Source organism: Pseudorca crassidens, chromosome 2, assembly GCF_039906515.1.
Source record: "Pseudorca crassidens isolate mPseCra1 chromosome 2, mPseCra1.hap1, whole genome shotgun sequence".
Taxonomy (NCBI): Eukaryota; Metazoa; Chordata; class Mammalia; order Artiodactyla; family Delphinidae; genus Pseudorca; species Pseudorca crassidens.
The window spans coordinates 74,264,739-74,282,985 of record NC_090297.1 but is presented as its reverse complement, the minus strand read 5'-3'; the positions used below and the strand labels follow the sequence as shown (position 1 = coordinate 74,282,985).

The following is an 18,247-nucleotide window of genomic DNA, read 5'->3' as shown; positions in this document are numbered from 1 at the left end:
CACAACTTTTGAGTCGTGTGTTTGTCTTTCAGTGGACAGGGGTGTCAGTTATGTATGCTTTTATATACCTTACGTATTTCCAACTGCTTCAACCTGGCAGAATATTCTTTGCCTTGTTAAACCCAGAGACCTTTTAAACATTTGCTGATTGAAACAGCCTGGAACTCGCGGACTTTGCTGCTGCTGCTGCCACCAGTAGGAATAGGCCTCCCTGGAAAAGAGGCTATTGGCTCGTCGGAACTTCCAAGTCAACATCACCCACAGCTGAAAGTGGCATTTGGGTAAGTGACCGCGACCCTCATCTCTAAGATTCATGTCCCGTTTCCGACAGGCGTCTTCCTTTGAAGTTCCGGGAGGGAAGAGCAGCAGTGGCTGCAGACCAGCACGTGGGCTTACCGAGTCCCAAGGCTCGGGTCTTGCAGGTCTGCGCCGTCCCTCTGTGCCCGCCCCGGCCACGTGGACACTCACTCCCCGCGCAGGAGGCCAGCTTCCCCGCGCGAGCTAACAGCGATTCGTTTCTCTTTCCCTTGTGCGCCCGTAGCACTTTTAACATCTCCGAAGCATGACCCTTGTCACAGAGTTTTGTGATCGTGCACTTCAGAATAAAAACACGTCAAAATGAATGAACTTTTCATTTAACGTGAAGTCCTGGAGGGAAAGGATCTGGTCTTTCTTATCTCGGTGCCCACAGTACTCAGCCCTAGGCTTGGCATTCAGTGAATATGGCCTGTGTCTTGAACGCATCAAAATACAAATGACTTTTAAAATGGGCAAAGGAATGGATGTAGGAAACAAGAAAAGAATGCCGAAATCAAGGAAAGAATGTAGAGTCAGGAGCCCCGCAGGGCAGGGAGTGCACAGCCCGGCCGCCCGGGGGCGGTGTGGAGGGCGCACCGGCAGCCCAGTGTTCCACCGCGTGGGCCCCTTTTGAAGGCGCTTCTACCCGGCCCTACAGCCCGGCCGCCACCCAGGAGGCCTCCTTCCCCCGTCGCTCCGGGCAGCACCATGGCTCGTGGCGTGGAGGCGCTGGACCTGCAGGTGTGGAGCAGAGCCTCAGGTCCGTCCCGGGGGCCTCAGTGCAGGTCAGTACCCCAGGGGCGATCGCCGTGGGGCCCCCCTCCATCCCACGGCCGTTCCTCTGGCGCCCACCGCCACCCCCTTCCCGGGCTGCTTTCCCCCACGGGTCTCCTGACGCGCGCACCTCTGCTCTATCTCCCACCGCCCGCCGCCTTCCACCTGCCTCCCGGGGCTCACAGAGGCCAGCTCGCTGACTCGAGGAAAAAGTGCCCCAGGGCACCAAGTTGAGACGCTCTCCTCAGGCTGCTCAGCCCGGGCGGGAGGCGACTGGGGGGAGGTGGGGACTCGGGGCGGGGCGGGAACGCCCGGTCACGAGCCCCTTCCTCGCCGGCGCGCAACGACCCGCCCGGCAGCCCGCCGCCGCCGCCGCCGCCGCCGCCCGAGGCGGGCAGCCGCGCCCGCGACTCGCCGCGCCTGCCAGAGGGCCGGGGTCTGCGCGCCCCGGGCGGCTGGTAGGAAGGGTAAGAGAGAGGCGCTAAGAGGAGGGGGGCCCGCCTAGGAGGGATACGACTTCAGGGGAGGCGTTCCCGGCAAGGCTGAAACGCGTGCAGTGAACGGTTTCTCCTGCTCCGAATCCCGAGAGCCGTGGAAAGTTTTGAAGGCGCAGGCCTGGCCCGGCAGCCCCGTCCTTTTCCCCAGGCCAGGAAGCAGAGGAAAGACCAGGTGATTTCAGGTTAACTGTCAGATGAGGCGCCTGAGCTGTGTCTTTCTGGGTATTGGACTCTGGAGAAACCCTCATCAAGTGGATGGCTTTCCTGTTCTAGACTAGAGCTTTCTTGCTGCCTTGCTTATAGTAACTGCTTGCAGTTAGTTAAATCAGGCTGGGCTTTGCCTTCCGGAACAAAGAGGCCTTTTCCTCAGGTGGGAGGGTGATAGCGTGTTTAACCCCAATTCCTCTGCCTTTATGAAAAGGCGTACAGTTCAGCCCGGTGGCGCTGCCCGTGGGCCCCAACTTCTTGGTCAAAGCTCCAACCACCCAGCCGTGCAGCTGAGCCGGGGGCGGGTAGTGCGTACAAACAGGCCTTCGCTCCCCTCTTAAAGCTCGCAAAACAAATACAGTGGTGGGTGGTTAAACTTTCTTAAAATAGCGTGGAGACTTTCCTGCATAGCGCTCTCGGTATTAAATACAAATGAACTTAACGCTAGCAAGGAAAGCCAGAATTCAAGAGGAGGATTTATTTGATCTCTGATCACTGTCCAGATAAGGATTTAACGAATACTTATATGTTTTTTGTGGTATATGTTTTTTAGACTTTTGAAAGACCAACTTTGAATTAGAAGACAAAACTTTGGTGCAGCTTTTTTGGACAACTGGATACCTGTGAATGTCACCTCAAAATGACTGGGTATCGTGTAATTTATAAAGCATCTCTCTTAATGCTAAGTGTTTATTTTTAATAGAGCAGAGGGGTAGAAGTTATACACTGTTTCCATCTACCGTAGCCCTAAAATCACTGTCCTAAAAGGTAGGGAGCAAATTGACCCTGGGTTTATTTACTATCTTTTGCTTGGACTGATAAACAGGCTTGTGCTTATGGTAGGTATGGTGTGTATAAACTTTTTTTTTTTTTTTAACTTGAATTTAGGTTTTTTCTTAGCACATTTCCTCAGGACTTAAATGGTTTTATCATGTCCAGTGAGTATCTTCAGAAGCTACCATTCTTAGAGGAGAGGAAACACACTTGGGTGTGCACATAAGTAGGTTTTGAACGGATTCTAATTTTAAATATACATATGTCTGGTTGTACAGTACCGGTGGGAGACAGGATTTTGTTTCGTCACACACTGCGAATGGAATAAGTCCATAAGAAAGAGGTAGGAGAGGTTGCCTATGGATGTTAGGATGCAAATTCTGATACGTAATGTTGAGGGAATCAACTATATGGTTCTCCCAGATGTGGGATGTGGACTTCACACTTCAGGACCCGCTCACCATCTCTGTGTCCCAGACGTGGGATGTGGACTTCACACTTCAGGACCCGCTCACCATCTCTGTGATGCACTAACCACACAGCACAAGTTTGGGGGAATCTGGTAGCTTCTTCCTGTTGAGTCAACATTCTCAAGATTTTAGCTCATCTTCCTCTAAATACTTTAAGGTGAGTTAAACTCCCATTACTGTGAACTCTCCCTTCTTCTTTAGCAAACCTTCTGTAAAGCAGGTTCTGTGGCTTGGATCCTTTAAAAACAGGCACATTTCCCACACGTCTCCTGACCATTTCCATGCACAGGCCATCGTAATAGTGCCAATTGTATGTAGTCTCCTGCACATAAAAACAGGTAAATCCTGATGAAGTGTTTGAGGGGGCCATGTTCTTTTCTCCCAAGGAGAAAGGAGGAGCTCCAAGGAGGAGCATATAAATGTGTTGTTTTTAACAATAAACTAGTGCATATAACATGTCTTAATGAAGCAAGTAGGAAGAGTAGGGAGACAAATTTTATACAGAATGGCAGAGAATACAGAACTGAAAGTCAGGGATGATTGTATATGGCAGCTAATCACTTTGGCTAGGTCTCAGTGAAGTGAAACCCAGACTAAGACAATTTTTGAAACTTAATGAAAAAACAGGTGTCTTCCTGTGGCTACAGTTTTTAAAGTGGCCAAAATTGTGGCCAAAGAAAGCCTTTTTGGCTATGAAAATTAAATGTGGAGTCTTCTCTGAGGCTGAGCTGTTCTCTCTAGCTGAGGCCTGGAGTCCAAGCCCCACCTGTCAGTTCCCAAGAATGAGATCACCCTTCAGTGAGCTCTTACATCATGTGTTCTGGGCTTCATAGAGAAAAGTAATCTTATTTCCAGACCTCATTTTCTTTATCAAACTGCAATATTCTTTTCAGTATCAAATGCGTAAAGCCATGTTTTGGTCTGTTTACATATTTGTTTGCTTTGGCAATCTTCTGGGGTTTTTCCTTCCCACTTTCCTCTGCCTAACCCTAGCTGAGCTTTCTACTCTGTTTTGAGCTTGGACCCCATTTTCTCTTCCCTGGTGTGAGGAGAGAGCTTTCGGGATATTTCTTTCCCCTCAGTTGGGGGGACCGCTTCCTTTTTTCTCCTTTGAAGGTTGTATTTTGTTATCTCCCCTTGAATACATCTAGTGGTTTCAGCTTAAAAATCCTGTCAGGCAAGAATTGGTGACTAGTGAGGCTAAATATTCTGGAAAATTGTCCTTGGTACAATTCCAGAAGACCCACAATTTAAGGGGTGAGCTTTAAAAAAAATCCCGTCACCTATAGCAACTAGAGGAAATTGCTAGAGATAGTGTGCATCTAGGGGTTCCCCAACTGGCCATGAGGTGGGCTTGTCCAAAGATAAGTTAAACTCATCCAATGGTTTGAGGAAAAATGATTAATTATAACTTTAGTTATCATTTTATAACTTTTTTTATGTTCCAATAAACCTTGTTTACAAAAGCAGTCTACTGGCTACATTTGGCCCTTGGTCCACAGGCTTTATACCTTCTTCTAATTTTACTTTTCCTTAGGGAGAGTCATCAGTATTATTGAAAAATTGAGCACTTATTGAAATTGAGCACTTAACTGAAAGTGTTAGAGAAAGCAAAATGTAAGGAATGCCGTAATTCCAGTCATCTTCTCCAGATTTAACTGCATGTGGAATCCTGTATTGCTTAGAAATGGAGTTTTGCTTTACTTTCCTCTCTGATTCAGGGAGCTGATGCTTCAGGATATGTTTTCATAGGAGGTATGACTTGTTCAGAACGAGCACTTTTAAGAGGTCAAGTCCTAGTTCTGCTTTCCTGCTGGCCTGAGGCAGCAAAGTGCTGATGAGAGATGATTTTATAGGAACTTGGTGGCACAGTTGTCTTTAGGGAAATTCCTGAAAGTTGTAGCATGCTCATCTTTTAAGGGTGGCTCCACAGGAAAATGAAAAGCCCCTACAGTCTTTTTTCTGGGTATTTCTCAGAGTTAGAATGACCATGTCATTTATGTTCTGAGAGCTGTGCTGAGAAGGTAACTAAGGTTTCTTTCTTTGACCTTTTTTTTTCTTCTCTTTAACTTCCTTTAACTGGGGCCCAACTACCCAGAGCCTGAGCTATCTGAACATTTTTCTCTCTCTCATGAGATTAGCAAACCATGAGAAAATCAGTTCATTGTAGGAACTGGAGTGAAAAGAAAAAACAAAGAAAAAACCCATGTGGGAGTTTGGGATTGGGCTAAAATCTTCCATCCGCCAGATTGCCCTGGGACATTCACCCTACATGATCATTGCTGTAGAAACACCGAATTTTAGTCTCTGAATTTACTTCCCCTGACTCTCCACTTCCCATCCACCACACACAAACTAAGGACAAGGAAATATTTGATTACCTGATATGTGTTATTAGACTCTGTGAAATAGCTTATTTTAACTCATAATGATAACTCAAGAATTCATGTTAATCATCCAAAATCAAGAAAATATGGAAAACTTGAAGAAGAAAATTAAGATTACCTATGATACTACTTCACAGAGATTACCAACATTTTTTTTTCTGGATTATGTACTTCTAGACTTTTAAAATATCTACATATAGAAATCAATGTCCACATTTTTGGAAAAATGAGATCTCAAGGTATTTATTTTGTAACTTTGAAAAAATTTAACAGTATATCATAGACATGTTTGAGTCAACACAGAGTTACAAATAGGTTTGCAATGAACATTTTTGTAACCATCCTTTTGACTGGTTATTTAAACACTTGTAAGATAAATCCATAGATGTTTGATTCCTAGATCACAGATACTCTTCTGATCTCATTCTCTTCTACTGCCAAGTGCCCTTCAAAAATTTACATTTCCCTTCAATAGAGGTGTTTTTTTGCGTTATTGATAAATAAAATTTAAGATAGGTAGATTTTCACCATTCTGACTGTTAGTAAATTTGTTGTTAAACGTTCATTGGCCTGTTTGGGTCCTTTATATATAACAGGATAAATATTCAGTTGACTTTCTCTTATTAATAGTTTGGAACTCTCTACAGGTAATGGATAGTAAACTTTTGCCTGCTTAACTATATTGTAGACATTTTTTCCCAGTCTGTCTTTTAACTTTTTGAAGTCTTAATTTTTGTTAAGATCTGTCAGTTATTTTCATTGGCTTCTGAATTTTCTCATGCTTAGAAAGGCATGTTAAATTATATTTTTAAAAATTCTAAATCCTATGCGTCTATCAATTTTATTTTTTAAATGTGTCTAAGTTTTAGTTTTGCATTTGTTTTCAAGGAGGGCTCTAACTTTCTCTCTCCCCAGTGGATTGCAAGTTTTCATAACAATTCATTGAATAATTCATTCTTTGGAAAGACTTCAGGAATATTAATTGAAACAAAATAGGGTTTTTATCAGCAAACCAAGCAACTAAATTACCTAAAACCCTCTAATGTATCTTGGCTAAGCAAGACTTTTCAGTACATTTTTAACATAATTTTTCATGTCAGTTATTTTAGATTTTCTATTGTTTTGTTGTTTTTATTATATTTGTTGTTTTATTATTATAATTTGATCTCAGTGGGTACCGGCTAAGGAAAAGTTCACATAGTTGGGGTTGTCATCTTTTTCACTGATTCATTTCTTTTTTCCAAAAAATTATTCACTGAACACCTATTATGTGTTAGGTAGTCTGCTTTATGCTGGGGATATAGTCATAAGTGAGACCAGGTCTTCATGGAGTTCCCTTGTAGGGAAGACCGGCAAAGATTGCAGTCTCAGTTATGAAGGAAATTGATGAGAGAGGCTGTGGGAAAGGCCTCTTTTAATAGAGTGATCAAGGAGCCTGCTCTAAAGAGGTGCCACTTGAGCTGAGACGTGACGGTGGGAAGGATCCAGACACGCAGAGCTGGGTGAGTAGCAGTGGGGTAGATGAAACAGCAAGTGCACATGCTCAGGGCCAGGAAGGAGGTGTAGTGGGGTAGTGAGGAGGGGGAAGAGAAGGTATGGGAAGGAGTGGGCAGGAAACTTTCAGGCCATGGTAAGAGGATTGGATTTTAGTCTAAGAGCAGGGGGAAGCCATACGGGATAGGGAAGTGATGTCTGTCTTAACACTTTTAGAATTACCCCTCCGGCTACTATGTGGAGAATTGGGAAACTGTTGCAGTTGTCTGGTGAGAGTTGATGCTGCTGCTGGGACCAAGAAGGCTGCAGATGTAGAGAGAAGGGGACCACTCCATGTTGTGTTTTGGAGGAAGACTTGATTGAGTGGATGTGAGGGTTGAGGAAAAGGGGAAATCAAAGCATGACTCTGGAGCAAAAGTTCCTGTACTTTGCTGCACATAAGAATCACCTGGAAAACTTATCAAAATCTCAATGCTCAGGGCTTCCCTGGTGGCGCAGTGGTTGGGAGTCCGCCTGCCGATGCAGGCGACATGGGTTCGTGCCCCGGTCCGGGAGGATCCCACATGCCGTGGAGCGGCTGGGCCGGTGAGCCATGGCCGCTGAGCCTGCGCGTCCGGAGCCTGTGCTCCGCAACGGAAAAAAAATCTCAATGCCCAGCTTATACCTAGGCATCAATTAAATCAGAATGTCTAGGGTTGGAAGCCAGACACTGAAACCTTTAAAAAATTCCCGGGTGACGACTATGCAGCCAATGTGGAGGACCATTGACAGAATGAGGGATTGCAGCTGAAACATGTAGATAAGAGTGTGTGATCAGGCATTGAGCAGATGTGCAGAGAAGAGGGTGGAGGGTTGGTATGAGAAACCTATTAGTCATGTGGGTGGAGTTTCAAAGAAGAGGTCGGATAAGGGAGTCTGTTCAAGAGAGAGATTTGCCAGAGGTGCAAATGTGAAAGTCCACATCCTGTGGATAGTATTTAAAGCCACAGGACTCCATGAACTCTTCTAGAAGGGAGGATAGAGGATAGAAGTGCCCTGGACAGTCCTGAGGCACTCTGGCATCTGGAAGTCAGATGGAAGAGGAGCGAGTAAAGGAGAGCCAGAGAAGCCCAGTGAGGCAGGAAGCAAACTAGGTGAGTGGGATATCCTAGAAGTGGAGAGATGAGGTTGTTCCAGGGACGTGGTGGGTAGCTGGATCAAGTGCTACCAAGCCACCAAGCCGAGACCTGAGAAATGGCCGCTGGAATCTGCAGCCGGCGATGGTTCCCTCTGAGCGGGTTTAGAACGGAAACCCAGTGTTTGCTGTGGAGAATCTGAAGAACAAAAGTACCTCGAGGAAGTTAAATGCTGGATTCATTCCATCATGGCTTTACTTGCTTTTTCCTTTTCCTTTCAGTAACATTTAGAAGTCTCCTGAATTTACGGACTAGGATGCTGTGGTCTGCCAAAGTATCACACTGTTTTAAATAAGAGAAATTATGTTGGAAGCATTTGTTTATTTGAATGTAACATTTTTTCCCTTCATTCGTGACCATCTTACAGGCCAATGCCCTTTAAGAAATATTAATTCAGGGATCAGAAGGAACACTGGACAAGGATTCTTATTGGATTCTTGGATCCAATTCTTATTCTAAATTGGATCCTTATGGTTGGGGGCAAGTCGCAACCTCAGGGCACCTTAGTTGCCGCGTTTGTAAAATGAGGAGATAGGAACAAGTAATGTCTAAGGTAAGGATTTCAAACTGGATGCATGTTAGAATCACCTGGGGAGCTTTTTAAATACCCCCATGCCCAGGCTGTGCCCATACCAATCAGGCCAGAATCTCTGAGGGGAGAAGCAGGGCATCAGTACTTTTTTGAGGCGCCCCCGGTGACTTGGTGTGCAATCAGGTGTGAAAACAATGATCTGAGTTCTTGTCTAGCTCTAATACTTTGAGTTATTCTGTCCTGGGTATAAATACGTTCCTGGGGCTTCCTTGGTGGCGCAGTGGTTGAGAGTCCGCCTGCCGATGCAGGGGACACAGGTTCGTGCCCTGGTCCGGGAAGATCCCACATGCCGCGGAGCGGCTAGGCCCGTGAGCCATGGCCACTGAGCCTGCGCGTCCGGAGCCAGTGCTCCGCAACGGGAGAGGCCACACCAGTGAGAGGCCCACACACCGCAAAAAAAAAAAAAAAAGTACGTTCCTGCCTTAGACAAAATCAGAAAGAAGGGAGGAATGAATAGACACTGGGTGGCAGCTAGCAGTGTCTGTCATGGGAGGTCTCAAAATTTACCTTCCAGACTTCCTCTCACAGGAAGGGATTGAAGGATACTCTCCACAAAAATGAGGGAGTAAAGAAAGAGGTGGAAATGGGATCCAGGAAATGCTTCTACTTCTAGGACTGCTACATCAATACATGATACCTATATGGGCCTGATAGGAGAATGCAGAATCCAATTTAGGAAGGAGGTGAAGGGAATTCCCAAACTGATGGCTTTGAATAAGGATTAGAAAGCAACCCATGTAGTTGGAACAGGAGGCTGAGGGCTCCAGGAATGATGTCCCTGGGAGAAGGGGGTTGACAGGATGCCCAGCTTGGTTGACTGTACTGAAAGGAGCTGGCAGATTCAGCTGGAGTTTCGTGATAAAGTCCTGGTTGGTATATGGAAAACCAAGCAAATGGAGAAAAAGGCAATTAACTCCAGAAAAAAATTTTTATAAGAGAGAATATAAAATCATAGTGTACTGGGGGCTTCCCTGATGGCGCAGTGGTTAAGAATCCGCCTGCCAATGCAGGAGACACAGGTTCGAGCCCTGGTCCGGGAAGATCCCACATGCCGCAGAGCAACTAAGCCCGTGCGCCACACTACTGAGCCTGTGCTCTAGAGACCGTGAGCCACAACTACTGAGCCCGCATGCCACGACTGCTGAAGCCTGTGTGCCTAGAGCCCATGCTCCGCAACAAGGGAGGCCATCGTAGTGAGAGGCCCGTGCACGGCAACAAAGACCCAATGCAGCCAAAAATAAATAAATGAAATAAATTTATTTAAAAATATATATATATAAATAAAAATAAAATCATAGTTGTACTAGCTCAACTCTGAAGAGTATTTGCATGTTCACTTCATAAGTTCTGAATGTTAATTTATCTGAATATTTATTTATTATCAAATTTTTATTAAAACTTTGTTGGGACAATGAGTGGGGAGGTGAAATGTGTGTGTTGGCTGGGGAGGGCAGCCATAAGAGCTACATCCCTATTTTCCATAGGAGGATATAAATTGATAATATACTAAAGAGGAAAAAATAGTGAAATGGTATCATTTAGAAATGTTAAATAACAACATCAACAAAGCAGATAAAAGTGGTTGCCCCTAAGGGGCAGAAATCAGAAGAGGGGTTCATTATAGTCCATTTAAAATGAAGTACACACTTAAGTTTGGGGGGGAAATGACAGTGGGACCAGGTCATGCAGAGCTACACAGATGTCGGTTCCGAGAAGGCAGCCTGGTGGTACTGTTCACTGTGATGAGGATGCAGGAAGAAGAACAGATGTGGGAACTGGTTCACCCTGCTTCCCCTGCCCCATCCTCTGTGACTAGGAAGTGCTAGTTGTGGATTAGAAAAAACATTCTACTTCTAGTGCTACTACATCGGTACATGATACCTATACAGGCCTGATAGGAGAAGGGTTGCCTATCAAGATTATTTTCCATTTATTTGTTGGAGCTGGGGGAACAGACACCAATTTCTCTCTAGCTAAGGAGTTTATAATATCAGCTGGGATGACAAAAGAGAAACCACATCTCAGGTGTGGCTGCAGTTCTGAAACACTAGAATTAGTCCCAAATATTTTTGATAACTTATCCCCACCAGTTAAAAGAACATCTACTCTCTCTGAATGGGTATTTATTTGTATACTGTATGTAAAACCATATATACAATAGAACAGGTAAAATGAACATTTTAAGGGCTGAGATAGATGAGGATGTTAAGAAAAAATTGCTAAATGCAGTGACTTCATAATATCATTATGACTTCACAGTATCATTACCTAATATCTTAGGTGCAATATATACACTTAGGGCAAGGTTCAACAGTAGTAGATTTAGTCAATACTATAAGTACTTTCTTGATAAATCTGGGTTTTTTTCTTTTCGGATCAGATTTGCTTTTCATCTCTTTTTAACTCATGGCCAACAAAGGTTGTATTAGGGTAGTGTTAGCTCTCCCATTTTCTTGATGTTAATTTAGGCTTATGTTAGTTCTACAAGGAGTCTAATGATTTGCAAGAATCTTTATGTCCATTTTGTGAGGGTTAGCTAAAGTGGATAATATACTCTAACAAATGCTTAAATGGGCCTATGTAAACCCTAAGTGATGGGAATCTGCTGGAAAGCAATGAGGGCACCATACTTCGGGAACGTGCACTCTTCCCCCAGATTGCCTTGTGCACCTAATCGAAATACAGGCATCTGGCTTTCTGACCACATGAGGGTATGTTAGGTGTATAATTCATACATTGTAGCTTGTAAATCTTAATTTACTTTTGCTTGGTTAATAGAATTAGAAGCCCTAGCCCTGTCTTCTCACATCCCATTGGATGGTCTTGCATACCCGACTTGTGTGCACGCACCCCACCTTGGAGGCCACTGCAGTAGAAAACAAACTTCCATCCCTCTTTTTGAGTAGGGTAAGGGTCATACAAGCTGAAAATCAGTAGCAGTCTGAGTTGGTTAGCTTATTTGCTAAGTAGATCGTGCTAATGGGAACAAGGTACCATCACTGAAACTGATGTGTGCATTTTTCTGAGGCAAAGGTCAAAAACCTTCACAAGTTCCTTGAGGTTAAGAATTTTCAGTAATTTGTTCAGTTTTGCTTTTTTCAAAACTTCAAGCTTCCATAGACTCTTTTGGTCATTGATTTGATAAAGCTGGAGTTGCCCTTTGGTCATATGATAGGCTTCAAATTAGCTGACATCACACAGTCCTGATTATCTAGGCAAAGAGTAGATTTTCTTAATAACTGATGGTAGCTCTGATGGGCTTCCTTCCTGACTTCTCCCCACAGTACCAGTGTCAGGCTTCCTTCCTAAGTCCAGCTTCTCTAGCTTTTATTTAGCCCACTGTGTGGATGACTTTCCATTCTATTCCAGATCTTGTTTTTACTCTTACAAATACTGTGTTTTTTTCCTTTGATATTTGGGTATTTGTGCCATATATTAAGCTGATAAAAATCTATGTTTCCTATGGTTTCGTGAAACAAAAATAATCCATAAGAGTCGTGATTGCTCTTATTTATTTCCTGCAGTTTCAGTTGCGTGACTGCCCTGCAATTGATGGATCAGTGTAACTTAGATCTTCATGGATTTCTGTTCCTTAACTGTTTTTATGGTGTAGTCACTTCTCCTGGTTGTGTTCCCACCACTTAGTAACTCTCTGTCCTTTTCTAAACCTGTTGGTGATTTTCATCGTTTTTGATGGAAGTTGCAATATTCCTCCTGCTGATCTAATTCTTGCTTACCAAGTTGTGATTGCAGCTTTCAAGCCTCCTGTACCAAACATCCAGCCTGGTGCTCAGCCCTAGAGGGTGTTGGATAAGTATGTGTCAAATGCAGGAATATTTTAATGTTTTAGTCTTATGATATTGTCCTGTCTCTCTTTTGTTTTTTAGTGTTCCCTCTTTTCACTTGGCACTTTTTTTTTCGGCACTGTTGTATTTTTGATATAGTGATAAGATGTGTGGTTGTGTGTGCACCTGTGCATGCCCATGTTTAATACCCTTCATTTACTGGGGAACTAGGGAAAACCCACAAATTGAGAAGAGTGGGGCAGTAAAGTGCCTTCAGAAATGTAGAGTTTAGAAAGCTTACACATTTGCATTTTCCTTGAGATACCAGAATTTTTGAACCAAACTATCATTAATATTTTTTCTGTATTTTTATCGTTGTATCATCAGTTATCACATTTGACTAGTACCATCCTATATTTCAGCTATTGGCTCCTGCACGCTTGAGGGGAAAGGTTTTCATGCTAGCTTTTTCATTTTTCTTTTTATTCTCCACAGTGGTATGAGTACTGCAGCTGTTCTTTAAACACCTAAGTGAAAAACTTTGGGAGGTTTTTAAATAATTAGTGTAAACAATTTAATACAGTGAGTGATCCCCATGTGCATTATCTGCTACTTTGCCTTTTTTTTTCTTGGTCGAGACTTACCTTCCTAATCAGGTTTCTTAGGGTACTATTAAGAGCAGTTATCATTTCCTGATCATGGAGTGGCCATGTTAGTTGAGGAAACCAGCAGCTGGAAGAATTACTTGAAGCCTCTTGGAGCAATTGGGCTGCATCAATTCCCTTCTCTTTGTTCCAGGGCCCTCAAAGCATACTTCAATTATATCACTTGACACATTTTATTATACTTTTATCTCTTCACATCTCTCCCTTCCACTGGACTGAGCTCCTGGAAGGCAGGAAAATGTCTCTGTCAGAGCTTGGCTCACAAGGTGTTCACCAAGCACTTGACCTACTACCCTGTGTTTCACGCCACTGTTTTCCAGGAAACAACTTCCTCTTTTCTTCAGTACAGTGTTTCTCACACTAGAGGCCGAGGGTATGTTGGGGGGAGGAGTTTCCATGCCTTTATTCTCAGGGTTCTATCACAACTTTTCAGATGTCCTTTTTATCTTACTAAATGAAAAGACATTGTGAATCACCAGGATGAATACATTAGCAACCCAGATCCACTGAGGTAATGGTGGTTAACGCTGAATTTGGTATCACTCAAACATGCCCACGAAGCTTCCACAGGCATGTTCTCAGGGGTCTGAAGGTTCCTATTGGAGGATGTGGCTCTTAGGCACAGATAAGATGCCACCTTCTTCTTGGAAATGCCTCCCTTGATCAATGCTCTTCATCAAGTGCTCCGTAGCACCTGCCACTCCGTGTATTAGGACATGTTACGGGATTCCCCCTCTGGCTCTGAACCTGTCTCCCCAGAGGCAGACCCCTGCTTGCATAATACTCTGTATACTTATGGTACAGCAGCCACTGAGCTGTTTGATAACCTGTGAATTTGCACTCCCAAGTCTGTCTCTCCTACGGGACGCTGAGCATCTATTCAGCTTTGTGGCCGGAGCACCCAGCAAAATCGCTCAGCACAGGAAGTGTTCAGTAAGTTGGTTAGATGAAATCAGGAGGTAACTATAGCCGCTGCAGGGCAAACACATTTAAAAAGTCTTCTTATTCTTTTGAAATGAGACCCCTTTTGGTCATTGATTTTTCATTTTTTTTTGTTTTTCCCAAGGTTTTCTTATAGGTATTTTTTACCTATATGTCTTTAAATATGGTAAGCATGGTTGTTTTCTAATCTGCGTCTGATTCTGATATGCTTGACCCTGTTTCTGCTGTTTCTGAAATTAGTTGACTGCTTCATGCTACTTGGTTTCTTCGTGGGCCTGGTATGTATTAGTACCTGTTAGTCAACGTGTTTTACAAGTTATTTGTCAGAGCTCCCCAAGTCCTAGGATGAGCGTCTGGAGAGGTCTGCATGTGTTTGCTAGGAGACGAGGGCAATTCCAGTCTGGAGCCCCCTGAACCAAGCAAGCTCACAGTGTAACATTCCCTGGCTCACCCAGGCAAGAGGCTCAAAGGGCTGGGTTGTGACCATCATTTCTCAGTATGGGTCCTTCCCTTCCTTTCCCTCTCCCTCCCTCCCTCCCTCCCTCCTTCCTTCCCTCCCTTCTTCTTTCCAGCAAAATAACCTGGCCTACTAATTCTGGAAATAGGAGGTCTAAATATTAACTTAAAAATAGAAAATCATTAACAACTGAGTATAAGGCTTAAAAAGTCTTAAAATGAGCCTTAATATAGTCTCTCTATTTTTATTTTTTCTTTGAGCTTCTTTTATATTTGTTAGTCAAGCTAAATGACATAGGTCCTAAGTCAATATAAAAATGTCATTAAGATATTTTAGGTGAAAACCCCCAATTATAAAAACTTTCTAAGAAATGAGTAACTTGAATGATCGGCTAAACTTAATAGAGTTTATTCATTAAACTTACCATCAAGATGCTTCCTGTTTCAAGAAACAGAAATCAAACTTAAACAGGCTTAAGGTCCAAAGAGTGTTTATTGGCTCAGCTTGAAAGTCTTGGAATCATGGCTTCAGGCACAGCTAGCTCCAGGAACTCAAACGTTGTCATTAGGCAATCTTAACTGCTCTTCTGTGTTAGCTCCACTCTTTGGCAAGCTCTCCTATGCTGGCTTCCAGGCGAGATGGTGAGATGACTTCCAGGAATTCTAGACTCAGCCTATGCTTTAAGTCTGTGATCCCCAAACTTTGCTGATTATGCATTCAACAGTAAAATTTAAGCACATATCCCCAATGTGTATATATTATTTATAAATTATATGCTACTATAGACCACTGTTATTTTATATGGTATATTATTAGCAGAGCTCGTTTTTCTGTTTGTTTGTTTTTAAGATAAAGAATAAAATGGAAGTACTAGTATTTTCTATTCTCCTAGTGGATTGTTTTTCACGCCCCATTTTGGGGACTACTTGGTGGAAAGACCACATCTCTTCCATTGGTTATAATTACAGTCTTGTGACCACATTTCATTGGTTCTTTTTGGCCTAGCTTGAGTCATGTGCCCATTTCTGAGTCCAGAGTCCTTGAAATAGTAAAAGCAAAATTTTGCTAATATATAGGATGACACAATTATATGATTGGGCATAAATAGAGAGATGCTATTTTAACTTTAAAGATATTTATAATTTGGGATCTTATAATCACTGATCTATCATGCAAAAAAAAAGAGACATAATCCTTCTTTCAAGGATTATAGAACAGAGAGTTATAGAACAGAGATTCTCTATTTCCGTAACAATTTAATTCCATTAGTCTGTACTAAATTTCTGTGATTTCACACCTAGCATATCACAAAAGTATCCCACCTAGTTTTTGTTAATACTCCAGTGACAAGTGAATGCTATCTGTTAGGATGTAGGAATTGACAAGTCTTGCAAATAAAATCCTATTTTTATAATTTTGGTAATGGCCACTTGGAACAAGATGGGTAGCTATACGTAAAGGCAGGTGATAGAAGGTCCTGAATCATTTTCAGATTTCTAAAGTGAAAAGGACTTCACTGGCTGGAGAGAGTTTTGCTTGTAAGAATGGGTAAAGCATGTGAATGGAAAGTATTAATCAGGAGATTTCTGATGGACAGGCTCTTTTGTGTATTTAAAAATTAATCTTCTTTGGCAGAGATGCAATGGCTCATCTTGATTCTGAGGTGACAGAAGAATGTCTGAGAGAAGACCTGAAGTTTTACTTCATGAACCCTTGTGAAAAATTCCGAGCCAGACAACAGATTCCGTGGAAAATGGGTTTGCAGATTTTGAAGATAGTCATGGTCACCACACAGGTAAATTATATTATCAGTTCATTTGTTCTTTTTCTTACCCCAGGATGAAACTGTTTTCCCATGTTCTGCCACTTGACTTTTGTCCTGAAAAGGCCACACTCATGTTCATAAACCTGTAAAATTATATTGATTCTGGAGGGCAGGTGGTAGGTCGAAGTTCAGTTTAGATGCCGACTTTGTTTTAATGAGGGACTCTGAGGTCATCTCTCACAGGTTCTGTAAATATAGATAGTACTAGATCTGAAGGGGGTGTGGGGTTTCTATATCTGAATGAGGCACAGGGCTCATGAAGGCTGCCCAGTCCAAAGTGATCTGTGTTCTTGAAATCTTTTATCTTTATTCAAATACATCTTATATAAATATACTTTGGAAATCTGCATTTTGGACTGTTTTGATTTTGGATTTATAGAATGCTAAGTTTTCTTTTCATCAGTAGCTAAGTGCTTAAGTAAATACTCCCCCACCTTACCTACGCCCCATCCCCTTTCCCAGGCACTATAAGGAGTGTCTAAAGACTACACTGGGACCTTTTGCTTAAATTCATACTGTTAAGCACTTTATTATCAGTTGTCATCTAGTTTTTGGGCCTGTGCTACTGAACCAGTTTTAGGGAGGCTTCTCTGTAGGTAACTATATTTGAAACATGCGGCCTTTTAAAAACAGTACTAATTTGGGATATTAGGCTCCATGGGAAAATAATTATTCTGTCATCAGTGTAACAACTGTTTGTAAAGATGTGATTTCTGGAACACAAAAATAAATACCTTTCTAAAAATCACTTCTTTACAGTTTTAGAAATGAGAGAGGCGGCTCCTGCCATAACTGAAGTTGCATCTTTATCCTGTGTTCATAAAGAGGTCTTGTCACTGCATGACATGCTGTACCAGCTCATCACGTTTTAGGGTAAACAAGTTACTTCCAAAGAGACAAAGATGAGAGGCAGGGCCAATGTTAAATGTATATGCTTAGCTATTTTCTTTTTTCTTTTCTTTTTTTTTTTTTTTGTGGTACGCGGGCTTCCGTGGCTCACGGGCCCAGCCGCTCTGCAGCACGTGGGATCTTCCTGGACCGGGGCACGAACCCGTGTCCCCTGCAGTGGCAGGCGGACTCTCAACCACTGCGCCACCAGGGAAGCCCTGTTTTCTTTGAAAATTGTTTTCATTTTAATTCTTGGTTTTGAAGTTTTAATTCTGGCAACCTGCCTATAAAGTAGGTGCATTGCTAGTGTGTTTGGAAGAAGGAGAAATAATGTCCCCTTTTGCTATTTGGTTAATTTTAATTTTTCCCCAATTACTTCTCTTGCCAAACCAGCTGTCATTTCAAGTTTCTGATCTATTAATGTTATTAAAATTGTAACTTACCTAGGCATAAAATACCATCACCCTCTTTGACTTACCTTTTTTGTCCTGCTAACTACTAAATCCCATGGAGTCTTCCTTCAAAACTGTATCTCTTTATGTTTTGCCATATTCACTATCTCCTCTCTAGCACAAACTCTTACATTGTTAGTTAATTAAAAATGTGTCTGAAGCACCTCATATGCTCTGCATTGTCTTGGGAGTATAAGCTGTGAATGTTACCACTGCTGACAGCTCACATGTAGCCTAGCCATTCCATGTGCCAGGCACAGTAAGTGCTTCATGTGTGTTAGCTCATTCCATCCTCACTGGAATCCATGAGGTAGGTTCAGTTTTTACCCGCTCTGTATGGATGAGGAAACTGAACCAAAAAGAGCTGAGTAATTTGCCTATGGCCATTCAGCCAGGAAGTGGCAGAGCCGGGATCTGAGCTCTCTGGCAGTCTGGCTCCAGAGTCTGCACTCTTATTCAAATACTGTTTCTTTCTAGATGTTGATCTTCAGAGTTTGCACTCGAGGAATACACATAAGTTAACTAGACTGCTTCTGGAATTCATCTTAGGCCTACCTTTTTTATCT

The 18,247-nt window shown here is 42.8% G+C and overlaps 1 protein-coding gene across 12 annotated transcripts in view; it reads left to right on the top strand.

The window, feature by feature from the left end:
* The first annotated feature begins 202 nt into the window (after positions 1 to 202).
* MCOLN2 (mucolipin TRP cation channel 2) overlaps positions 203 to 18,247 on the top strand; it is a 61,838-nt gene continuing 43,793 nt past the window's right edge. Inside the window, exons 1-4 of one of the 12 annotated variants that reach the window (XM_067726746.1) lie at positions 1,462 to 1,538; positions 2,329 to 2,423; positions 2,973 to 3,176; positions 16,152 to 16,311. In XM_067726746.1, coding sequence (XP_067582847.1) covers positions 16,159 to 16,311 — 153 coding nt within the window. In that variant the 5' untranslated portion in view covers positions 1,462 to 1,538; positions 2,329 to 2,423; positions 2,973 to 3,176; positions 16,152 to 16,158. Of the gene's footprint in view, positions 282 to 924; positions 1,083 to 1,461; positions 1,539 to 1,573; positions 1,741 to 2,328; positions 2,424 to 2,972; positions 3,177 to 7,805; positions 8,034 to 16,151; positions 16,312 to 18,247 lie in introns of those variants that run through there. The other 11 variants (XM_067726747.1, XM_067726741.1, XM_067726749.1 and 8 more) reach the window with 11 other exon arrangements.